Source organism: Oncorhynchus mykiss, chromosome 7, assembly GCF_013265735.2.
Source record: "Oncorhynchus mykiss isolate Arlee chromosome 7, USDA_OmykA_1.1, whole genome shotgun sequence".
Taxonomy (NCBI): Eukaryota; Metazoa; Chordata; class Actinopteri; order Salmoniformes; family Salmonidae; genus Oncorhynchus; species Oncorhynchus mykiss.
The window spans coordinates 5953424-5980166 of record NC_048571.1 but is presented as its reverse complement, the minus strand read 5'-3'; the positions used below and the strand labels follow the sequence as shown (position 1 = coordinate 5980166).

The 26743-nt window shown below is 40.9% G+C and overlaps 1 protein-coding gene and 1 pseudogene across 3 annotated transcripts in view; one reads left to right on the top strand and one right to left on the bottom strand.

Annotated features, from left to right (window-relative positions):
• Positions 1 to 455: 455 nt before the first annotated feature.
• LOC110497016 lies at positions 456 to 7327 on the bottom strand (annotated as a pseudogene).
• A 3958-nt stretch (positions 7328 to 11285) lies between these two features.
• LOC110495521 (transmembrane protein 131) overlaps positions 11286 to 26743 on the top strand; it is a 31894-nt gene continuing 16436 nt past the window's right edge. Inside the window, exons 1-9 of one of the 3 annotated variants that reach the window (XM_036982196.1) lie at positions 11286 to 11448; positions 12671 to 12732; positions 13957 to 13997; positions 21223 to 21291; positions 23162 to 23282; positions 24170 to 24286; positions 25874 to 26077; positions 26236 to 26386; positions 26603 to 26659. In XM_036982196.1, the coding sequence (XP_036838091.1) occupies positions 11325 to 11448; positions 12671 to 12732; positions 13957 to 13997; positions 21223 to 21291; positions 23162 to 23282; positions 24170 to 24286; positions 25874 to 26077; positions 26236 to 26386; positions 26603 to 26659 (946 nt within the window). In that variant the 5' untranslated portion in view covers positions 11286 to 11324. Of the gene's footprint in view, positions 11449 to 12670; positions 12733 to 13956; positions 13998 to 21222; positions 21292 to 23161; positions 23283 to 24169; positions 24287 to 25208; positions 25393 to 25873; positions 26078 to 26235; positions 26387 to 26602; positions 26660 to 26743 lie in introns of those variants that run through there. The other 2 variants (XM_036982194.1, XM_036982197.1) reach the window with 2 other exon arrangements.

The window sequence follows — 26743 nt, the reverse complement described above, 5'->3', positions numbered from 1 at the left end:
TGTCACAGCATCATCGGACTGAGCTTGCTGTCATTGCTGGCAATCTCAACGCTGTGCGTTACAAGGAAGACACCCTCCTCCCTCATGTGGTACCCTTCCTGCAGGCTCATTCTGACATGGCTCTCCAACATGACAATGCCACCAGCCATACTGCTCGTTCTGTGCATGATTTCCTGCAAGACAGGAATGTCAGTGTTCTGCCATGGCCAGCGAAGAGCCCGGATCTCAATCCCATTGAGCACATCTGGGACCTGTTGGATCGGAAGGTGTGGGGTAGGGCCATTCTCGCCAGAAATGTCCGGGAAGGTGCCTTGGTGGAAGAGTGGGGTAACATCTCATCGCAAGAACTGGCAAACCTGGTGCAGTCCATGAGGAGGAGATGCACTGCGGTACATAATCCAGCTGGTGGCCACACCAGATACTGACTGTTACTTTTGATTCTGACCCCCCCCCCTTTGTTCAGGGACACATTATTCCATTTCTGTTAGTCACATGTCTGTGGAACTTGTTCAGTTTATGTCTCAGTTGTTGAATCTTATGTTCACACAAATATTTACACATGTTAAGTTTGCCTTAAACGCAGTTAACAGTGAGAGGACTTTCTTTTTTGGCTGAGTTTATGTTTGAATCTAGGTATACTTTTGACCAGTGGAGGCTGGTGGGAGGAGCTATAGGAGGACTGGCTCATTGTAATGGTTAGAATGCAAAACATTTAATTGTATCAAACATATGGAAACCACATGTTTGACTGCGTTCCATTTATTCCATTGCAACCATTACAATGAGCCCATCCTCCTATAGCTCCTCCCACCAGCCTTCACTGCTTTTGACTAGTCAACAATACAGTTTATGGTTATAATCCACTTGGATGGAAAGCTATTTAGATCTAACCAGATCTAAATTGTGAGTATGGGTTATAGATTTACATTTAATGTCCGTGTCTGTTAAATATGTGGAGTAGATATTCTGCATGTGATTATTTATCCTTCATCACCTCATCCATCCCCCTGCCTGAGGGGTTTGACCCTGGCCTCCATGTTGCTGATGCGCTGCTTGACCTTGGCCTGGTATGTTGCCCACTCTGCAATCATTCTGGTGAACTTGATCGTCATGACCTCCATGTTGGTCTCCATTGTAAGGACTTTGTTCTCCATTTCTTTGGGGTCGGCCTTGTTTCCCAATTCCTCATCAATGAGGTTGTCTTTCATCAAGATGGCCTTGCCTTTCTCTTCCAGAGCGTACTTGGCGTCAGGGTACTCAGTGAGAGCATCCATCAGGTCGTCTTTAGACAGGGCGAAGAGGTCAGAGTAACCCACGCTCCTGATGTTGGCTGTTCTTCTGTTGCCAGCCTTACTGCCCTTGATGCCCAGGATACTGAGATCTCCGAAGTACGCCCCATCGCTCAGCACACACCACTGTGTTACCCCGTCGTCCGCCACCACAGCCAGCTTCCCTTCTTTGATGATGTACATCTCTCGGCCAATGTCGCCCTTCTTACAGATGTAGTCTCCGGGGCTGAAGACCTGCGGCTGCAGCTTGAGCACAAGCTCGATCAGCAGGCCGGCTTCGCAATCCTGGAAGATACGCACTTTCCTCAGAGTCTCCATGTGGACGTTGATGGCAATCTCAGCCTTCAGCTTGTCCGGCAGGTTCTTCAGAACCTCCTTCTCGTCGCAGGTCTTCTTCTCCGTCCACAGGTAGTCAAACCACTTGACCACCCTGGCCTCCAGGACCTTGGAGACCTTACGAAACTCCATGTACTGCTTGATGGAGTCGATCTTGGCCTGGAACTCGGCACGTGCCGCGTTCATGTTGGAGATCATGGCGCCAACGTTACCAACAATGGTGGCAAAAATCAGCACGCCCGTGAGGAAGTCGGCGACTACAAACAGGTACTCGATGTCTCTGACAGGGGGCGGGGTCTCTCCAATGGTGGTCAGGGTTAGGGTGGACCAGTAGAGGCAGTAGACGTACTTCCTGGACAGCTGGCCCATCTCGGGGTCAGTGATGTTTGGGTACACCCAGGTGTCTGAGCCGAAGCCCAGGAGTTTGGAGAGGGCGTAGAAGACGCAAGCGTTCCAGTGGATGATGATCAGGATGTAAAGCACAAGGTTGCCGATTCTGAAAATGTTGGGGTAGTTTGTCCTGGTTTCCGTTCGGTCGAAGAACTCAAAGAGGCGCGCCATCTTGCCGAGGCGGTTGAATCTGAACTCTGGATTGTTGTAACCATATGGAATGAAGGCAAGATCGGTAGGTATCATCGATATGATGTCATATTTAAATTGCTTCTGGGCTCGGTAGTGTTCTTTTAGTTTCACTGGGTCCTTTACGAGCAATCCTTGTTCCAGGAAACCTGTTGATGCCATTTCAAAGCTTTATCGCAAATACTAAATTGTTGAACAAGGCTATGTTATGTAGAAATAATTTCAACAACCCTAAACAAGAATGGTTTTACCTGTCCTAGATCTCACAAACGTGTCAATGTAATAGATGACATCTGAAGTGTAGTCGAGAACCATCCACAGCATTACATAGTTGGCCTGCAGGTCATTGAAACTAGCTCTGGGAGATAAGCAGAAACACAAGAGTATTGATCATTCACAATTACTCAACAATATCTTGGGAAACTCTAAAACTGGAATTCTAAAACAGCACACACCTTGGCACCAGAAGCATTAAGTTGTAGAATGCTGGGACAGCTACTATTGTCAGCCATTGGTAGTACATATCTGTGGCGGGGTCAATGATCCACACTTCTTTACTGAAATAAACATAAAATACAAAGCTTTTTCCTGTTCACTTATAATCCATTTTTTTGTTTATACATATAAGACTTCCATATAACCATAGAATATGAATGTACTTACGGGGGATCCGGTTTCTTCTCATCTGGTTTCTTATCAGGTGGCTTCGGGGGATCCGGTTTCTTCTCATCCTTCTTCTCGTCTTTTTTGCTGAACACATTATTTTCCCACATATCGTTTTATCAATCTCAATGAAGCAGGTACTAACTACAGCACAGCACACTATTATACAAAGGGGAAAATAAGAGGATTATCTATAGCAGGTGTACTCAACCAAGCCTCGTTTCACCATCCTGATCTCGCAAGCTTACTCTCTGTTTTGCTATATGAAGCAGCGGGGGCTGGTGGGAGGAGTGGACGTGCTCATTGTAATGGCTGGAATGGAATAAATGGAATGGAGTTAAACATGTGGTTTCCATATGTTTGATGTGTTGGATACCATTCCATTTATTCCCTTCCAGCCATTAAAATGAGCCCGTCCTCCTATAGCTCCTCCCACCAGCCTCCACTGATATGAAGTGAAAAGAAACAAAAGCTCAGCAGTCTGGATGGTGGATCAGGCTAATCAACTGAACTAACGTCACTCTTACAGATTTGTTTGGTGATATTGGATTGTAATGTTCATGGAGGGTGTTATTTGGTTTCAATTAGATTTTCCATTGCATTAAACTATGTGCAATGATTTATCAAGACCAGAGGGGGGCAGCATGCTACTGTCGGGTCAAAAGAGTAGTGACAGGTCTCTTGGCTTTCTCCTGATATTTCTTTGTAATTTGTCATTCTTTGTCATCCAGTATGACATTTATAAAAACAAATATGTATCTGATCACAATTATGAAACACAAAATAGTTTGGAGAGTGACGGGGGGGGGGGGGGGGGAACAAAACCATATACAGCTATTTATTTACACCCGCAATAACATCTGCTAAATATGTGTGTGATCAATAACATCTGCTAAATATGTGTGTGATCAATAACATCTGCTAAATATGTGTGTGATCAATAACATCTGCTAAATATGTGTGTGATCAATAACATCTGCTAAATATGTGTGTGATCAATAACATCTGCTAAATATGTGTGTGATCAATAACATCTGCTAAATATGTGTGTGATCAATAACATTTGATTTGATTAGATTAGTTACTACCTACATAGTAAATGAAAGTTTCTGAATACTTATGTAAATGTTATATTTCAATTTTTTTTGTTATCAATCAGCAACAATGTCTAAAAACCTGTTTTTGCCTTGTCATTATGGGGTATTGTGTGTAGATTGATGAGGGGGAAAAAACAACAACAAAATGTGGAAAAAGTCAAGGTGTCTGAATACTATCTGAATGCTATAGTTGGTCCACTTACTCATCCTTGTTGTTGCAGTTGTTCATATTGTATGCTGCAAGGGGCCATTGACCATTGCTTGAACAAATATATAAATACACGTGTTAGCTTCAAATCTAAGCAGCTATTTCATTTCTAAGTCATAATAATTGCAACATGAGAGAAAGAGAAATTGAGCGAAACACACACACACACACACACACACACACACACACACACACACACACACACACACACACACACACACACACACACACAGGGACTCACTTCCTCCTGCGGACTTGGTCAGAGAGTCTGGTGTTGGACATGCTCTCTGCTCTCCAGGCCTCTCTGAACTCTGTGTGTGACTTCATGGTTGAATCTAAAGGAAGGGCATCTGAGGGCTGACTACTGTGAGATGACCAGCCCTTCACCAACACCATGAAGCGAGACAGCCTGAGAGACATTCATTGTAATGTTGTTCAAATGATATTCAAATATTTAGAAAACAACTATACATGCATTATAAAACAATGAGAAACAACTATACACACATTATAAATGATGAAGAATAAAAAACACATTAAAGTCTATTTACTTATTTTCATTGTAGTCCTCAAAATGAGCATAAATGTAAATAATTATATGGAAAAAAGACATCTGCACTGACCTGGACATGCCTCCTGTCCCCGTGTAGGAGGGGTCTAGTTGGTCCTCATGGCTGCAGCGTAGAGAGGACACCAGGAAGAGAGTGAGGCCTCCACCAGGCTAAAAATATACACTGAAATTGTACTAGCTTGGGACGTGTCAACGTTTGTGTTTCCTGTGTTTGGAGTGTCACTACACTGCAATAAATCATGATCACACAGAACGCTTACTGGCATTCAAAAATGGAGTCTGTGTGTTGCTGGCTCTTCAAAGTAAAAGCTTTCAAATCCTAAACTAAACCCAAGCTGGTAAAATCCTGTACATTTCTTACCTGCTGCCACTCTCAATCTGGTCCAGGTTGTCGGGGGTGTTTACCGAACAGCGGCCGTGGCTGGGATAAGACTGCTCCGTGCTGATCTTAGGCATCTTGGTTCACTCTATGGTCCCCAATGCATCAGGCTGGTGGACTGCTGTGAACAGAACAGAATAGTGAGGATACGTTAGAGTAGGATACAGATAGGGTTTGATTATTTACATTGTTCACAGTCTCACAAGTCAGAACAACGGTTTGTTAAATATTAAATATACCTACAACTATAACAGAGACATTTCAATGTTGAAGCCTAGACATTGAGGCAACAATGTTCATATCAGTAGTTGTGTACACCCACATTTTATAGTAATGTATCACAAACGTATAAAGTGTACGACTATGATTCAACTATCTATTATAGGACAACTCTAGGTCTAGGATGACTCTGTGACTCTCCTAGAGGGGAGAAGTATGAATAGGGATTTTAAGGGATGGTGAGCCACATGTCTCACTGTGGATTTAGAAGGGATTTTATCAGACTTAACTATGGTTTTAACAATCTCACTTCATATAGACTGATTCACGATTTTTATGAATCTACATTGTATCGATGAATGTGTGTTGGACGTGCACTAACGAAGACATTTGCTTAATAACAACAATAAAAAACTAAAATGTGATCTAAAAAAAATACGATTTTACTTGTTGGTCCACAACCACACAACAAGTGCATAATAGACTCGCACTGAAGTAATGCTTTGCTTTCCAAAGCGTTACATGCAAATGATTTGGTGTATTGACATGACCTGCCCATAGTATGCCGTGTGTGATGTCTTTGAATGGCCCTGTCTGAACCTCAAATTGAACAACTAAATGAAACACGAGATTAGAGAAAGAATACAGATACATTAGTAAGGCATGATTGTATTATTCTGCGCAACATGTTTTATTTGAAATCAAAGACAAAAAATATTGAAATGGAATATGTATTCGTGCTTATTTTTAAAATGTCAAATAACGGATTAACACGCATTCAATCTAACATTTTACAACCTGCATGCAAGGAATAATTCATTAATTAATCCACACATTTACAACACTTTCGGGTAGGCTACATCTCTACTGTTAAGAATTACGAAGGAGACCGAATTAAATCCAATTGATTGACTTTTCCCCTTTCAGAATGTTTGATGTTTCCAATGTTTCCAATGTATCTATAATTTATGTTAACATGTCTTTATGGTTGATTATAAACTATTTCAGCAGCTGGTGATAATTGTCACACCCTGACCATAGTTTACTTTGTATGTTTCTATGTTTTGGTTGGTCAGGGTGTGATCTGAGTGGGCATTCTATGTTACATGTCTAGTTTGTCCAGTTCTATGTTCGGCCTGATATGGTTCTCAATCAGAGGCAGGTGTTCGTCATTGTCTCTGATTGGGAACCATATTTAGGTAGCCTGGGTTTCACTGTGTGTTGGTGGGTGATTGTTCCTGTCTATGTGTTTTCACCAGATAGGGCTGTTTAGGTTTTCGTTACGTTCATTACGTTCTTTATTTTGTAGTGTTTGTATTGATTCGTGTTTTACGTTTGTTTATTAAAACATGGATCGCAATCTACACGCTGCATTTTAGTCCGACTCTCCTTCTCATACAGAAAACCGTTACAATAATAATAAAAATCTGTCAAAAAAGTTAGAATAAGGCCTACATCCTAGTTGTAATTTTTTAATTACTTTTTCAAACTTTGAGTTAATTCATTGTGATTTAATTTAGTTGTTTAGTTCATCCTTTTTTTTTAACACAGTAGTCTGCTTAAATGTGATCTAATCAGAACGTCCTCACAAATTGCCTTGCCAAGTAGCCATAGCTGCTTGGATCTATCCTTTATTGTTGGTCCCGATTCAATGTAGGCTATACGAAAACATTTTATCTAGCTATAACATTTAATGAATTCTATATTTGCAACAATACGGAAAATTGGTTCTTTCTTTAGACTACCACACAATTTGTGCAAATTTCTAGTCTAAATGTACCTGAATATAGTTTAGGGAAGGATAGTCCTCAACCAAATGTCTTCGTCAAAGGAACTCTCGATGTGATATAATCCCATGTTTTCCTCCTTTGCTTCATAGGCTACACAAACGTTTTCCAATCATTAATTCCTCTTTAGACACGGCCTTACATTACTTTCAAATGTTATACTATTGGACACAACGACTTGGAATTATATTTCAGCACCCAGGCCAACGGACAGCTCCCCCTGTGTCCTTTATTACCCAAGCAGCCTTCTTTAAACCGTAACGCACTTCCGTCACCTTCATGAACAGTCATTAACTGCTTGGGGGGAAGAAAAGAGAGAAGGAGGGGAGGGGGGGGGGGGGTCTGTGAGCGCCACCGCTTGTTGCGAAGTGAAGTTTCTACAACTTTTAACGACTACCACATAAGGGCAGTATTCATTTAGTTTTGGAATTTTTGCCATTAGCCTACAGTTAGGTAAGATAGTACTTGTTCAGGTGGTGAAGTCCTATCATTTATCATTAGATGTTGCCTGAAATAAATAATGTTGTGCAACAGAGTCCTTGCAATGGGCCCTAATGTCAGTCACCCTTGGACCAGATGTCAGCTCTTCCACCAGGTTCGACTAAACAAGGTTCAGACCAGCCTGCCATAAGTACATGGTCATGAGAGCATATAAAGAAGGAAGACGGATTTACTCTTTGGCTCCAGTGAATAATAGAGCAGGAGTCAGAAGGATGAGATGAACTGGGGCTTAAAGAGGCTAAAAAGATCATAGTCCATTAGAAATGTAGAGCGTAGCTCATACTCACCCCCTCTCCCTGCCTTCTTGAAAATGAATCCCTAGACTTCCACTTAGCAACATTGCTCCTCCATTGGGACTGAAAGAGGTGCTATGTGTTGCTCCTCACCTGCATAATAACAGATAACAAGAAACATCCCCTTACGGATTGGATAAGTGGTCGAAATATGGCGTAAATTCCACCTAGCCTATCAGAGGGCAAGGTGAAAATATTATAATATTCCAGACAACTATCCACTCCATTCATATCTACACAAGTGTCTTGTGAGTAGTGGGTAGGTGTTGATTTAGGACTGGGTGATTGGTGTTGTGTCGTATCAGGCAGGTAGTTTACCTACAGTTTACAAATACAGGAAGAGCCAAGTGCCCTTTTCTGCCCTTAGCTTGGTAGGACATGGTTGGCGCTCTTCTTTCCTTCAGCACAGCCTGGGCCATGAGCTGCTGTGAGATGTCACCGATGTTCAGAATGTCTCACCCACTAGGCTACTCTACTGGATGGCCACAGAGGCCCCACCCACCTGGGAAAAGTGGAGAAGACACAGGGGAAATCCTCCGTCCTCCATCTATAGAACAGAAGCTCTAATCTTAGATTTAAGACTCCAGCATGTCCCTAGATCCACTAATGTGTTTCCCTGGTCCAAGTGTTAAGTCAGTTCTTGTCATGACGGACTTAAGGAACCGCAGATTAAGGAACCGCAGAGGCACCTGAATGAATGTGAGAGTAAAGCAATTAATTAGTTGTTCAGACAGTGTTTCTCCACTACCACAGCTATAAATTCTTATCAAGGGCTCAGAAATAAACATTGAATTAACAGTCATTAATAAAAGGCTAATTCTGTCCAACAACAATTCCAGAAACTGCATGACCTGTCCTGTTGGTTGTGAGATGTAGGTGTTTACTGGCCATACAACGTTAGATAAAGGGCCAGAAAAGTGATTGTGCGACTGGGGGACATGCATTCGTACCAGCCTCTTCAAGTAGTAGACTAAATCTACACTGATGTAATATTAGAGGCATAGATGGAGCTTCAGAGTCCATAGACTGAAATTGTATTGAAGTCTTTTTGTTTGTGTTTTATTTGCCTTTACGTTTGAACCTTGTGTACTCCAAAAGCCTCCGTGTGGCCAGACTGCAGTCACTGGCACTGTGGGATTAGTACTTACAAATGAGATTGCCTCTAATCTTTTGATGGTATTTGGACGTTCACAAGAGAGGCAATGACAACTGCAGTCAGCTGGGAAGAAGTTAACAAGAAGAGTCTTCAGGGTGTTTTTCAGGGTCTCCCACAATACAGTTGATCAAGATATCCAAATGTATCCTAATATGGAGGAGACACTTCCTTTTCTCTCACATGAGAAATCACTGATCTTGTGAGATTGTGTGTGTAACCATGATACCAATGATTCACTCCATCCTAGGCGTCAATGTGCTGAGGGATCAATTAAAAATCTCTTTGTGCTAGAATAAACAGGCCAATTCAAATCATACACTGCTGTCCTGGAGCATTTCCTAGTATGACCTGGAGCATTTCCTAGTATGACCTGGAGCATTTCCTAGTATTTCCATATATTTCAGTTTATTAGGTACACCCATTTAGTACTGGGTTGGACCTCTCTGCCTCCAGAAATGCCTGAATTCTTTGGGGCATGGAAACGTTGCTCAATGGGACCTAACGTGTGCCAGGAAGACATTCCCCAAACCATTACACCACTGCCACCAGCCTGTAATGTTGACACCAGGCAGGATGGGTGATGAACTCTTGCTGCTTTTCGCCAAATCCTGATTCTGCAATCAGCACGACGCAACAGGAACTGGGATTTGTCGGACCAGGCAATGCTTTTCCACTCCTCAATTGTCCAGTGTTGTTGATAGCGTGCCCACTGGGTCTGCTTCTTCTTGTTTTTAGCTGATAGGAGTGGAACCAGGTGTGTGACAAGAACAGAGGAGTTGTGCGTTCCGAGATGCCTGTACTGCGCCTTTATTTGCCTGTTTGTGGCCCGCCTGTTAGCTTTCACGATTCTTGCCATTCTCCTTTGACCTTTCATCAACGAGTTATTTTCCCCCACAGGACTGCCATTTGTGGCATAATACAAATTATTATGATGAACAAAACATTTTACCTTTTTTCCACTGAGGATCAATCAAATTCATAATCTGTTATCTACATAATCTGTTATCTACTTGCCCTGTGCTGTAAAGCCTAACCCATCACCATCCTGTGTCTCCAGCAGTGGAGGCTGCTGAGAGGACGACGGCTCATAATAATAGCTGGAATGGAGCATAATGGCTGGAATGGAATGGTATCAAATCAGTCACTCAATTCCAACCATTGTTATGAGCCGTCCTCCCTTCAGCAACTTCCACTGGACTCCAGGCAGTTGTTTATTCTATTGTGTTGTGGGTAAACGCAACAATAATTGCTAAACCCATGTGCATTTCTAATTGCTTAACCATCTTTCGCTTCACTCCATTCACACCACTGGGTCCCTGATCTGCCCTACTAACTGTGCAGTTGTCAAGCTAGAGGAACACCTTTGTGTCCTGGGGGGCCTGTCTTATCTCCCCTATGACCCAGCACTAGGGCATATGGACCTTGCACGGAAAACAATTGGCCTTATATCAGCAAAACAAATTGAATGTCTGCATGCTGATTGTTGCTCCCTTCAAATAAACTCAGGGAAGGAGTCACAAATGATATGAGGTACATTTACTTTAGTGTATTAAAGTCTGTCATACATTATAACTTGGATTTGATGGTGTCATTGGGTTATGGTGTCATTTGGGTCATACAAATATATTGTGAGTGTGTTTTCCCCCATTCTCGCTAATTTTATTTTGGGATATTGAAATTTGTTTGGGAAATGATGTAGCATTGCTGCCCTCTGGAGTTTAAATGTATTATTCCACTTGATCTTCACCCAACAATTTAATGAAAAGTAAAGCGTAAGGATGATAATCAGATATTCATAATTGATTAGTAATGCCTAACCTGTGTCTATAAATTCCTGTCTGTCATGTGAACTGATAGAGATGGTGTCTGCTAAGAGAATAAAGACACGTTATACATAGCGCCTGTCTAGTCTTAACTAAACGCTAAACATTTAACTGCTATAATAAATAAGAGAGAAATCTATGAAGGCTGGAACTGCTGATAAAAAATATGTATGAACATGGAACATAACTTTTATGTCTGTTGCATTTGAAATAGAAAATAGAAATTAAGGATGTAAAAACACTAAAACGTGTGATAAGGTCGAGTGTCAAAGACCAAAGTACTTGCTCTTGTGCTGTTGCCAAGTGCCAACTGCACCGTTCACAGTGTCCACAAAGTTTCCTCGTGTCACTGCTTGCCAGTTCTTGCGCTCAATGTTTATAGCTAGGAGCATACGGTCACAGTGATGCAGTCAGAGCAGAAGAATGGCGCAAGCAGAAAGAACACCGAGTTTCCTCCACTTGCCAGTGAAGGGAAAAACGTCTTGTTTCGGATATCTTCGGGTTTTATTTTTTGCACTTTTTCATATAGCTCAGGCAAATAAACAAGGTTTGTATTTTTAGTTGTCATTTTTTCCGCTACATTTAGCCAGCAAGTGTACTATTGCTAGCTAGCAAGCTTAGCTACCGTTAACGACCTAACGTTAGCCTGTGTTCAAGACTAGAGCAAAAGTGTCCAGTGATTGAGGGGGTGTCGGCTTGTATTTGGACTGGCTTAGTAAAGGACATGGCTCAATAGCTAAATGTAATACTTGGTTGCATTATGTCCAAACTAGCTAGCTAATATATTCACACATTCCTAACCAGTCCAGTCGCTTCTTTAACGTATCGGTAACGTCGTTAGCCAAGCTAGCTAAAGTGGCCCTTGAGATTTCAAGCGGTAACGTTAGCTAACTAACGTAGTTAGCTCAATTGTTTTGCTAGTTCCAGTCATGTTTCACTAAATATCCTGAACTTAGCTAGCTAACGTAATCATTTTGGATATCTATCGCTAGTCCTGAGTAACTTGTAATCAACCTTCACTAGCTAACGTTAGTGCTTGTCACACTGGTTTAGCTGTTCTTTTAAACCAGGAAATAAGTGGTATTTTTAGTTTGTCAAGACCGACAAGTTCAAGTTAATTTATTTGTCATTTACATATAAGCTACACATTATATACATCATAGACTGGAGTACAGTGCAACGAAATGCATACTCATCATAGGTGTACTCATTTACCAGGTTTGCGTTTTTTCTTAGTGGTTTGCTTTGCTAAGAAGCTAACGTTAGCCATTCTCGTAACGTTATGTTTCATACAGTCAGAATTAAGCCCATTCCTTACTGGGATTCAACAACACAGTAGCTAGCTAGATGGCTACAGTTGTTTAGGGAAGCATTCGTCTGCTAGTACACCTTTCCATATCCAATTAACTGTATAACTTTGAAAAATAAAAATGCAGCCTATAGCTAGGGTGAAAAGGAGAACTGTTTCCACCAGCAGTTTCAATGTGTGAAGCAGTGGTGGGTTGAGTTTAAATGCCACGGTTGAAATGCTTCCTGTCTAAAGTATGGCTGTTTCCTGCATTGCTGAACATAATCATGACATGTTTAAGGAATGCACTGAAAATGGGGACCTATATGCACACTTAACACACCCTACCAATAGCAGAGACATGGATATTTTCATCTGTTTTCTGCTCTGTTTACGGTTGTCAAGTCAACTTTGCCACTTTCTGCAGAATGTAATTATGGAGGGGTCTTTTAATAACTGTTGACAAATTGTGTCTCCACAGCATTCATCCAATCAGACACAATCTTAGAGGTACTTCACTTTGGTGAGGGAGGCCTCTTGCAGGTAAGACATTGTTTCCTTACACTCCCCTCCTAGCGACCACAGAAAGGCACATTACCCTCCCTATGCAACATGCACAGCTTAACACACTATCACGCTACTATGTAGTTACTCAGTAAACACGAGGTGAATAGCAGCCTGTGAAATCAAGTATAATCGCTGTAAAAATTAACATGAGATCAGTATCTTCTCAAAGCTGTAACTTTCACTTTCTCTGCTATATATATTGGGTAAAACCAAGTAGTCTGTGTTTAGCCTTTATCAGGTTTCTTGGTCGTGTGCTGTTCACTGTTTCAGACAAGACAAACGACAGAGCGGACTTCTGTGAGATGTCCAAAAGGACATTATTGACAGTGATACTACCCAGATATCATAGTTTACAAACATGTCACTGTTATAGAGGCTAGCTAGCTCTGGTCGGCCCGGCGGGGTCAGAACACTGTCCATCCCACATGTCACTGCTCTGAAAGTCAGTCACCCCTCCTCTCTCCACCTCTGTTCACCTGCGCACCTCGCCTGCCTGTGCTGATTGGCCTTAACAGAGCAGTTGAGGGCTCAACTCATTTAAACCCCCTGTGGAGTGTTTGCATAGTATATAAACATCCCCTCTTTATCTATGATCAAATAGGCCTAGAATTGCAAAAAAGTTGAGGGAATGGTAAGAAACAACAGGTAGACTGCCACCACTTCACATGTTAAATGGTCCTAGATGAACAAGGGCAGTAGTTGTGTAAATAGAGATGCTGCATAAATATGGCCAAGGCCGGTTTGATTGAAGGAGGTCCATAGTCAGAGACGTTAATCTTTTGCTGGTTTTGATGCTTGAATCACTGTAGTGCAAAATATGATTTTTCAATTAGCAGTGAGGTGAATATAGAGTTAATACAGCACATTCTGAATCCAATGCAAATTGGGCACCAGTGTTGTGTTCAATTGATGGGTGTTCCACCTTTGTGGTGGAAACGCATCCGTTTGACTGCTGTTATAAAATAAAACGACATCATCATGTCAGAACTGCTCACATTTGCATGCACCAGCACGTCTTACTTATTTGCCTATGACTTTCTGCATCTAGACCTGGTTTGTTTGTTCTGATGATATCATTAGGGGTGGGATAACTTTCTTTTTGTTCCTATGTTTTGAGCCATGTCATGTCAGACTAGAGCTATGAAGATCGCCTGCTGCTCATCTGATGGTTACTTCACATGGATTTTCTTTGTTTTACAGATAGAGCCTGACCTTCACCTGGCTTCATATAATCAAAAAAGGTATGATGTATATATTTTTTATTATCTTTGAATGCACCTATGACTCTCTGAGAGAACTGTATCTGTTGTTGCAGGCCACAATGACTGTAAACAATTCATTCATTAAACGTCCTTATGTAACACCAGTCGCACCTAGACTCTAAATAGGAGGGTAAACCCTGGCATTAGAATCACATCTCTACTCAGCTTATCTATGGCTGCTAGCCAATTCCATATGTAGCGGCTTTGCTTCGTAGGAGACTGATCCACTGTTTGCCACACCTTGTTCTCATTTCCATCAACATAGTCATGCTCTTGGAGGTGGGGCTGGCTGCTGGGAGGTGGAGCTGGTCGACTGGCTGCTGGGTTTCACTGGAGGTAGACAACGGGAGGGTGTGGGTCTGTGTGTGTCCTAGTCACTATGGATACAGTGGAGGGATGTTAAGAGTTTTCAGGAGGTTCAGTCAGAGCCCCCCTGCATCAAGGCAGTGTTAGGATCACATCGGGAGGGGACTGGGTTTACATAGCATGTGGACAGACATCATCGTGAAAAGAGAGAAGTGGATTCCATAAAGTCTCACCCTGTGAATACGTTACCCCTTTTAGACCTCGGTTGTGAAGCTTTCAGCCAAACTAGGTGGCAGTTCGCTACACTTAACCTTGGTGGCATTTAGAAGAACCGGTCTGAAACATGTTAATCCTCTTGAATAATCAGTGTGTCCTGCCTTACATTCCTCAGGCCAGGTTAACCGTCACCCTCAGCCAATGAGGTTCCTCCAGATCAGAGGCCTGTCTCTTTCCTTAAGTAAACACACACAGGTGAACTAAACAGGCTTTCCAGGGATTGTTTGGCAATCTGTGTGTTTCTGTGCTAGGGTCACAAAGTAACTCAATCTGCACAGTGCACTCCACACAGGCGGCACACGCCCATCAGGCGGCACACGCCCATCAGGCGGCACACGCCCATCAGGCGGCACACGCCCATCAGGCAGAAGTACATGTGGCGTGACATAATAAGTCGGTCAGATCATCATGAGAACCACATCAGAAAACATGGATGGGGTGGAAGGCCACAGTGCAGCACGTCATCGGGGCGATTGTCAACATCAGCAGGGTTTCTTTCCCATTACGTTGTGTGTGCCCTAGGTCTGTTTTGGTGTAAAAATCTATTTGTGTAAAAATAGCTAAAGCACAGGCCTTGGTTACGATATTTGAGTGCTTCTCTCCAGGGCTTTAGTGGCTCCTTAAAATTAATCTATTTGGTCTGAGTGTCTCGCTCCACCCTTTTCACTCTCTTTCATCTGCTCTGAAAAGGACAGACTGTTATGGTGGATGGGATCATGTGAGTTTTAGTAAGTTTCACAGAGGGATCTCCTCTCAGTATTTACTATTTTGTAGAATAATAGAATGTCAAAACTATGAAATAACATGTGAAATCATGTAGTAACCAAAAAAAGTGTGAAAATAATCTAAATATATTTGAGATTCTTCAAAGTAGCCACCCCTTGCCTTGATGACAGCTTTGCACACTCTTGGCATTCTCTCAACCAGCTTCAACTGGAATGTTTTTTCAACAGTCTTGAAGGTGTTCCCACATATGCTGAGCACTTGTTGGCTGCTTTTCTTTCACTCTGCAGTACTCATTTGGGTTGAGATCGGGTGATTGTGGAGGCCAGGTCATTTGATGCAGCACCATCGCGCTCCATGGTCAAATAGCCCGTATACAGCCTGGAGGTGTGTTTTAGGTCATTGTCCTGTTGAAAAACAAATGATAGTCCCACTAAGCGCAAACCAGATGGGATGTTGTATCGCTGCAGAATGCTGTGGTAGACATGCTGGTTAAGTGTGCCTTGAATTTTTAATAAATCAGTGTCACCAACAAAGCACCATCACACCACCACCTCCATGCTTCAAGGTGGGAACCACATATGGGGAGATTAGAGGTCGATTTATGATTTTTCAACGCCGATACTGATTATTGGAGGACCAAAAAAGCCGATACCGATTAATTGGCCGTTCTATTTTTATATTTTTTGTAATGACAATTACAACAATACTGAATGAACACTTATTTTAACTTAATATAATACATCAATAACAAACAATTTAGCCTCAAATAAATAATGAAACATTTTCAATTTGGTTGAAATATTGCAAAAACAAAGTGTTGGAGAAGAAAGTAAGAGTGCAATATGTGCCATGTAAGAAAGCTAACGTTTAAGTTCCTTGCTCAGAACATGAGAACATATGAAAGCTGGTGGTTCCTTTTAACATGAGTCTTCAATATTCCCGGGTAAGAAGTTTTAGGTTGTAGGTTGTTATAGGAATTATAGGACTATTTCTCTCTATACCATTTGTATTTCATTAACCTTTGACTATTGGATGTTCTTATAGGCACTTTAGTATTGCCAGTGTAACAGTATAGCTTCCGTCCCTCTCCTCGCTCCTACCTGGGCTCGAACCAGGAACACATCGACAACAGCCACCCTCGAAGCAGCGTTACCAATCGCAGAGCAAGGGGAACATCCACTCCAAGTCTCAGAGCGAGTGACGTTTGAAACGCTATTAGCGCACATCCCGCTAATTAGCTAGCCATTTCACATCGGTTACACCAGCCTAATCTCGGGAGTTGATAGGCTTGAAGTCATAAACAGCAGAGCTGCTGGCAAAACGGACAAATGTGCTGTTTGAATGAATGCTTACGAGCCTGCTGCTGCCTACCATCGCTCAGTCAGACTGCTCTATCAAATCATGGACTTAGTTATAACATAATAACACACAGAAATACGAGCCTTAGGTCATTAATATGGTCGAATCTGGAAATTATCATCTCGAAAATAAGACGTTTATTCTTTCTGTAAAATACGGAACGGTTCCGTATTTCATCTAACGGGTGACATCCATAAGTCTAAATATTCCTGTTATATTGCACAACCTTCAATGTTATGTCATAATTACGTAAAATTCTGGCAAATTAGGCGGCCCAAACTGTTGCATATACACTGACTCTGCGTGCAATGAACGCAAGAGAAGTGACACAATTTCACCTGGTTAATATTGCCTGCTAACCTGGATTTCTTTTAGCTAAATATGCAGGTTTAAAAATATATACTTAGGCATTGATGTTTATGGTTAGGTACACATTGGAGCAACGATACGCACATCATCAATTATATGCAACGCAGGACACACTAGAAAAACTAGTAATATCATCAACCATGTGTAGTTAACTAATGATTATGATTGATTGTTTTTAATAAGATAAGTTTAATGCTAGCTAGCAGCTTACCATGGCTTACTGCATTCACGTAACAGACAGTCTCCTCGTGGAGTGCAAAGTAATCAGGTGGTCAGAGTATTGGACTAGTTAACTGTAAGGTTGCAAGATTGAATCCCCCGAGCTGACAAGGTAAAAATCTGTCGTTCTGCCCCTGAACGAAGCAGTTAACCCACCGTCCCTAGGCCGTCATTGAAAATAAGAATGTGTTCTTAACTGACTTGCCTATTTCACCTTTATTTATTTAACCAGGTAGGCAAGTTGAGAACAAGTTCTCATTTACAATTGTGACCTGGCCTAGTTAAATAAAGATGAAATAAAGGTTAAATAAAGGTTTTAAAATAAAATAAAAAGTTACATTTTTATTTTTTTATCTGCCAAATCGGTGTCCAAAAATACCCTTTTCCGATTTGTTATGAACTTGAAATCGGCCCTAATTAATCGGCCATTCCGATTAATCGGTTGACCTCTAGCGGAGATCATCCGTTCACCTACTTTGCGTCTCACAGAGACATTGCGGTCTAATGTCCATTGCTTTTGTTATTGACCAAATACTTATTTTCCACCATAATTTGCTAATAAATTAGTTAAAAATCCTACAATGTGATTTTTCTGGATTTTTTCCCCCTCATTTTTGAAGTGTACCTATGATGAAAATTACAGGCCTCTCTCATCTTTTTAAGTGGGAGAACTTGCACAATTGGTGGCTGACTAAATACTTTTTTGCCCCACTGTGTGTGTGTATATATATATATATATATATATATATATATATATATATATATATATATATATATATATCTCACACACACACGTTGCCAAAATGCAATCTGGATAACTATTTTTAATCCTATGTTGATAGGATTAATGTACCAATTATATGACAATGGAACAATACACAACATTCATATTTTACTAACTTACAGTTCATTTAAGGAAATCGGTCAATTGAAATTTATTTGGACCAAATATATGGATTTCACCAGACTGGGAATGCAGTTGTGAGGCTTGTTGGACGTACTGCCAAATTCTTCAAAACGACGTTGGAGGCCGCTTATGGTAGAGAAATTAACATTAAATTCTCTGGCAACAGCTCTGGTGGACATTCCTGCAGTCAGCATGTCAATTGCATGCTACCTCAACTTGAGACGTCTGGGGTGTTGTGTGACACACTACACGTTTTAGAGTGCCCTTTTTATTGTTCCCAGCACAAGGTGCACCTGTGTAATGATCATTCTCTTTAATGAGCTTCTTGATATACGTCAGGTGGATGGAATATTTTGGCAAAGGAGAAATGCTCACTAACAGGGATGTAAACTAATTTGTGCACACAATTTGAAAGAAATAAGCTTTTTGTGTGTATGGAACATTTCTAGGATCTTTTATTTCAGCTCATGAAACATGGGACCAACATTTTATTTTTATGTATTCATTCTGATAGACCCTAATAGCAACCGCTCATATTGATGCCAATGGAGTCCCCTCACGCCTCCCTCTCTGTTCACCTTTGTCCTCTTAGTTGACTTGATTCCTCTCCATTGTTTGTGTAAACATCCGTAAGGGCAATTACGTTTATAGCTCTCTTATCTAGAAGTGTTGGGTTAAACCAGTGCTTAGATTGGAGGAAGTTGGTATAACCCAGTTGAAGGAAGTGATGTCCCAAAGGTATAGTAATTTAATTATAAAATGAAATGGAATGGCACTGAATGGTCTCTCTGCTTGAAGAGCAAGGAATTCAATTGAGAGATCAATACAAATGGAAAGCAAGGTGGTGAATGGAGTTTGTAGCGGAAATGTACGCTGTTAGTTATTGTGTGCATGTGCCTTTTTAAAGTCTGACTTGATAATGAAGGTCAATGTCCAGACTCCAGGGCAGCATGTGTGTATGAGGATGCAGGCAGTGCTAAGAGCCTTATGTTGTGGTTATTGTCTGGTACGGCTGCAGCCGTACTACAACGGAGTGTCTGGTCTACTGTTTCTAACAGCTGAGATGCTGTGTTTGCTCTTCGTCATTAATCTCTGAAGATTTTCTCACAAATGGTTTATCAAGACACAACTTTTCCAGCACTACAGATTTAGCAATTTAGCAAAGTTCTGCTTTGGCTATTTAGATCAGTTTCGATTAAGTCATGGTTAACTTTAATTTAACTAGACAAGTTAAATATGCAAGCCTGGCAATTTTCCTTTCACTTTGACTTGAGGTTTCTGTCCACAACACCAAGGACTGATTGACCACAAAAGCATGCAATAACACCGCGGCTTATGTATTTTCTCTCCAAATGACGAGTTATGTTCAGCTTGTAAATAGTAGTTATTCATTGTCTAGTCAGCATCGTGTTGAGGCCAAGATTATATTTAGTAACACGTGGTTAATCTGTTTTCTGCTTAATTTTGTATTAGCCTTTCTCAGTTTTATTTTTGTCTTTCCGTTGCTTAGGTGTCACACCAGTTATTATATATAATGCAATAGGTGTCTCATGGTTACACCTCTTCTGGCTAGCAGCCAGTATCATTAGGTTTCTTTTACATTTCTCTACAATATGCAGAAGATTCATTATCAGATTCACTTTATCCCCTGGCCAGCATTCAGCAGTTTTAAAGTTCTCTAGACAATCTCTATAATATGCAGAAGAGATTTTTGCGTTGCTTAGTTGGAACAGGAAATGGCTTGTGGCTTTTTAGTCACGATGCTGACTGACGATGCATCTGTTCCTTTTTTTATAGTCTAAACTTCGCACCTCTCCTCCACCCACGGCGAACTAACACCGCCAAGCCTCCCATCTATCTAGCTGCTGACATTGTTTTTTTAAGCATTCAGTCTACATCAGAAGTTGGCCAATGCACGCCACGCAGAAAAGCAATGTATTTGCATTTTGAAACCTCAAGAATTTAGAGTGTATGATTGGCTGTTACACGGTGGCCTTTTTCAGTCACAGTGGCCCATTATGACCATTAAACAACGCATGATGTGGCTTTGTTTGTACTCTGAAGCTATAGGGGGGAAATTACAGGGAATCTACCTCTGTTTACATTATAAATAATATGATCTACAATTAATATAAGCTGAACACCGTCTGCATTGTTCGCCACCTGCAAATGTGTGTTCAAACACAGTTATAAACGCTGCAAAATGCAGGAGTGGAGGAGTCATTCTGAGAGAGGTCTGGTTGGTTGTAGAGCTCCTCTGTAAACACACACACAGACAGAGGGGTGTGTGTGATTTACCCAGCTGAAGGTCAATCTCCTACAGCGACATTAAGAGCATGTGCAGTTCTTTTCCACCTCTCGCTCTTAGAACACACAAGACCACAGTAGGAGCACAACTAAGTTCTAATGTACAACTATGACTTCATAGAATTCATCTGTATTCCAAGTGTAGGCCTTGGAATAATAAAACATATATTCCTTGTTGTACTCCAATTTAAGAAGCAAATGAGTTCCTGACGTTTCATAACATTGGTCATGGATCCACAGCGACACCTTGCCTGTGTGCTGTCGGCTTATACGTGTTGTTCAGTGAAGTCATACTGTCTGTGGCGTGTGCAGGGAGCGGTTTCCCTTTTGGGTGCCTTGTTTCTCATGGAAAGATCTTGTTTGTCTGAGCTGAATACACATGCAATGACATCTGTCTTAATGCATATCTCTGACTTCAATTATCTTTGCAAAAACTTTTTTTTTGTTGAAATTACTATGTAGTCATAGTCAGTCAAAATGATATAGGGGAAACAACCTTGCAGTAGATCACTTGTTTTTGCAAAGCAGGTTTGGCAGGTTTCCTGTCTTGTTTTGGCGGTTACCCTGAGCTTTTACATGTTAACCTGATTTGCTTTACACACACAAGCTTTTATTTTTTTTATATATATTTTTTTACATGTTACACAATAGGAAGTAGGACTGCAGCATGGATGAAAAGTCGTCCTTGTTTCCCTTCTCTTCCTCACTTTGGTTCCTCTTTTTTTTCTCCCACAGCTCACCCTTACAGAGAGGGAACAGCAGGCCCATACGCTTTGAGCCGCCAATGCTGGACTTCCATGAACAGTGAGTAAACTTCCTCCACCTACAGATACACCTGCAAGTATCCTAGCGCTTAGAGCGTTGGGCCAGTAACCGTGAAGGTAGCTAGGTCGAATACCCAAGCCAACAAGGTGAACCATCTGTCTGTGCCCTTGAGCAAGGCACTTAACTCTAATTGCTCCTGGGCGCTGTTGATAATGGCAGACCCTGGCCGTGACCCCACTCTCCGAGGGTGTCTCACTCCACTCTCCGAGGGTGTCTCGGGGAGAGTTGGGATATGTAACAGAAACACATTTCCAATTCACACGTGTTTAACATAGGGCTGGGCGGTAGACTGTATTTTACTATATACAGGTATTTATGCACGGACCGGTTTGGGTTCTTACGTTACCTTCTATAACTATTTGAATGTTTGGTTTGTTAAATGTGATATGTCGTGTGTGTGTGACGTCCATTTTTATAGTTTACTCCTCTACTTGAGTCATCCCTCTCCTCTCTCTCTCTCCATGCTGCTTTCCACACAGACCTAGTCCCACTCCCTGTCACTCAAGGAGCTCATTTGTTGCTTGACCACGACACTTTCGTTCAGTCTGCATGGTCAACGCAGCATATGCAACAATGTTGATGACGATGTTGCCACTTTGATTTGAATATAAATCCACAAGCGTTCTATAATTACATTATTTGTTTGTTTCTTACATCTGCAAACAGCTAGTTTGTATTTTCTTAGCAACTTACGCTAAATCGTGTTAGCCAGCTAATAAAAGTACTGAGTCAGAGCAAACGTAGCTAGCTAATACAGCCTGATACCAGTACTGGTGGAGGCTTAAATCAGCATGTTGTTTGTGCAACAGTATCTTCTAAATCAAAGAGGAATAGGCTAATAATGAATATGTTGGCTATATGAATACAGATTTAATGTAGCCAAAGATTATAGGTTCCCCTAGGAAACACTGACCATCACTTTGGTTCCTACCCTGTCACAATAGCTTGTCCATGGCATTTTCATTTAGTGTCATGTCAAACAACACTGTGTTCAAAGTGCCCACTATTATTTATATTCTAACTATAGAATTATAATAAACATTTCCATGATTCCAAAAGTTTACCCAAGTGTTTTGATCTAAATCACAATTGCAACATTTGGTTAAAAATAAGGCCTAGTGTTTTTGCCCATGTCATGGCAGTGTGGAAATGATCTCAAATGAGTCCAGGAAATGCGGAAATTTATGGAAATGCAGGAAATCATTTTAGGTTGAAGTTGAATTGAACAGTATAAAACAATCAGAATGGATAAAGACCCATTTGAAATCATTTAGAATGTATGTGTTGCCACCGTAGGGTGTCACACTACTCATAAAGCAAATGTAGAACTTTTATTAATCAAAAACATTATATACTGTCAAAAATGTGAAAAATACTATGATATGATATTTTGGCCATATCGCTCTGACCTAGTTTAACAAGCATTTCGCTACACCCGCAATAACATCTGCTAAATATGTGTATGCAACCAATACAATTTGATAATATAGACTTGTACATGTGTGAAATGGGACAAATTCAACCATCAACTACTCTGTTTATTTTCTTCCTGTCACGTTGTTGAGATGTACATTCTGTGCATCACCCTCTCAGATCATTTGACAACTCGGCATTGATACTTTTTAAACGTGCTCTTATCTGCTGGGTATTTCCACAGTTAAGAGAAGAGGCCTCCTGGAGCATGATCGTTTTATCAACATCTGTTAGGAGAGACAAGGAAATGGAAATCAACCAGATTTTCTTTAAGACTCCATTTGACCCCATTAGGACTATATGTTTCTGACGGCTGTGTTTCTGACAGCTATATGTGCGACAGCTTTCACAACACTGTTTCTCTTCCTGTTCCCAGGCCTGTTGGAATGCCAAAAATGGAGAAAGTTTATTTGCACAATCCTAGTGCAGAGGAAATAAGCTTGATATCTATATCAGCAACAACTGCACATTTTCATGCATCATTCTTTCAAAACAGGGTGAGTAGCTAATAAGTATAACCCCATTGCTGTGTCCCATTCCACAAAGATGCAGCATTTCAAGGCAGGACGTCAAAATTGGCGTGTCACATTCCCAAGGCACCTTAAAATGCTGCCTACCAATTTCATCTTAAATGTCAGTTACCTACTGAGGAAAGTGCTACCTACATAGGTCCTTTTGGAGCAGGCAGGTAGGCAGCAAGCTTTCTTTTGGTTTGGGACACAGCCGACGTCTCCTGTTCTACAGGCATACGCACGGCTTGTTCAAAAGCTGAAAGACTAAGCCCTGTGTTTGTCGGTGGACAGAGGCTCATTTATCCGGCCATTCCGATTCCCCTGCCTGTCAGTCTGACTGACCATGTGACCCGGCTGTTATGGGTATCATGTGCTGGTTTTGTACTTTTTGAAAAACAAGAGGCACGTGCTCAACTGTCAACATTCCGCCATGTTGGGCCTTTTAACTGAATTGTGAAACTCATGACAGCTCTGAATCCAGTGCACTCCTGAGCAGAGGAGATGGTGAATGGTGTGACTGTGCTGCTCAGCATGTTTGAGTCCTGAGAGTAGAGCAGGAAAATCAAGTCAAATAAGGAAGAATGTTGGCTGGAGCAAAAACACCCTCTTCCCCCTGGTATTTAAACATTTTTATTGTTAAAGCAATTTGTTTATGTCTGGCTGTCATCCAGTATCTTCTAAAACGATATCGCATCATGACAAGAATCTTCATGTTTACTGCTTTATCACACCCAAGACTGACCTTAATTGGTTGGTTACATTTACATTTCCAAAAGTAGCTCGACCTTTTGATTCCAATCTTTTGATTGGATAATTGTCGTATTCTTTCTCTCGAGTTAATTCACCCCATCCCTTCTCTTCTCTCCCTGTAGATAATTCCACCAGGGGGGAATACGTCGTTTGATGTGGTCTTCCTCGCTCGAGTAGTAGGAAATGTAGAGAATACTTTATTTATTAATACCTCGCATCATGGAGTGTTTACATATCAGGTGTGTATGAATACATATGTTTACTGAATCATATGTCATATCTATACTAATCATTAATCATGGAGTGTTTACATGTCAGGTGTGTATGAATACATATGTTTACTGAATCATATGTCATATCTATACTAATCATTAATCATGGAGTGTTTACATGTCAGGTGTGTATGAATACATATGTTTACTGAATCATATGTCATATCTATACTAATCATTAATCATGGAGTGTTTACATATCAGGTGTGTATGAATACATATGTTTGCTGAATCATATGTCATATCTATACTAATAATTCATCATGGAGTGTTTACATATCAGGTGTGTATGAATACATATGTTTGCTGAATCATATGTCATATCTATACTAATAATTCATCATGGAGTGTTTACATATCAGGTGTGTATGAATACATATGTTTACTGAATCATATGTCATATCTATACTAATAATTCATCATGGAGTGTTTACATGTCAGGTGTGTATGTTTACATATGTTTACTGAATCATATGTCATATCTATACTAATCATTAATCATGGAGTGTTTACATGTCAGGTGTGTATGAATACATATGTTTACTGAATCATATGTCATATCTATACTAATAATTCATCATGGAGTGTTTACATATCAGGTGTGTATGAATACATATGTTTGCTGAATCATATGTCATATCTATACTAATCATTAATCATGGAGTGTTTACATGTCAGGTGTGTATGTTTACATATGTTTACGGAATCATATGTCATATCTATACTAATAATTCATCATGGAGTGTTTACATATCAGGTGTGTATGAATACATATGTTTACTGAATCATATGTCATATCTATACTAATAATTCATCATGGAGTGTTTACATGTCAGGTGTGTATGAATACATATGTTTATGGAATCATATGTCATATCTATACTAATAATTCATCATGGAGTGTTTACATGTCAGGTGTGTATGAATACATATGTTTACTGAATCATATGTCATATCTATACTAATAATTCATCATGGAGTGTTTACATATCAGGTGTGTATGAATACATATGTTTGCTGAATCATATGTCATATCTATACTAATCATTAATCATGGAGTGTTTACATATCAGGTGTGTATGTTTACATATGTTTACGGAATCATATGTCATATCTATACTAATCATTAATCATGGAGTGTTTACATGTCAGGTGTGTATGAATACATATGTTTATGGAATCATATGTCATATCTATACTAATAATTCATCATGGAGTGTTTACATGTCAGGTGTGTATGAATACATATGTTTACGGAATCATATGTCATATCTATACTAATAATTCATCATGGAGTGTTTACATGTCAGGTGTGTATGTTTATATAATGTGTCACTATGTATAATAATTCTGTAATATGTTTGTATACTGGAGGTGTGTTCTGAACACTGTATATAAGGATCCTTTTGTGGGTTGCATTTTCTGCTGGTTTTCTCCCTTGCCTCCTCAGTCTTAGTCCCTGCTGTAGGTCCCTGCGTAGATCAAGTAGGTCCCTGCTGTAGGTCCCTGCTGTAGATCATGAGTCTTATGTTGTTGGTGTCTTATCCCCTGCAGGTGTTTGGTGTGGGCATCCCCAACCCCTACAGGCTGCGGCCGTTCATCGGGGCCCGAGTCCCAGTCAACAGCAGCTTCTCTCCACTCATAAACATCCACAACCCACACAGTGAGCCACTGCAGGTAGTGGAGATGTACTCTAGTGGAGGAGACCTGCACCTGGAGCTCCCCACAGGGCAGCAGGGAGGAACGCACCATCTGTGGGTGTGTATAGATCAGGACAGTCGGGGGGATTTTAGATTATTATCCTGTTACTTCTACACCATTAGAATTGGAATTGAGACAAAAACCTGACCAGAATGGAATTACTTGACCCCTGAATAGAATGTCTTTTCTGTTCTTTCTTCCTGTGTGGTTGTCAGGAGATTCCCCCGTTTGAGACGAAGGGGGTGATGAGAGCCAGTTTCTCGTCGAGAGACGCAGACAACCACACGGCCTTCATCAGAATCAAAACAAACGCCTCCAACCAGGACGAGTTCATCATCCTGCCTGTAGAGGTGGAGGTCACCTCGGGTACATTTCCAATAGCAACGCCCCACACCATACGTTTCCAATAGCAACGCCTCACACCATATGTTTCCAATAGCAACGCCTCACACCATACGTTTCCAATAACAATGTTTCCAATAGCAACGCCTCACCATACATTTCCAATAGTAATACTTCTATACTTGTATCTGTGACTGGCTGATTGAAACGTCACCTGTTCCTGTGTGTCTTTGTCCTCAGCACCAGGAATCTACTCCTCAATAGAAATGTTGGACTTTGGAACGCTACGCTCACAAGGTGTGCTGTGTTCACAACACCTTTATACCCTCATTCTCCAATGGGTCAGGCTTTTGTGAAATATTTGAGTGATTTGGACGTTTC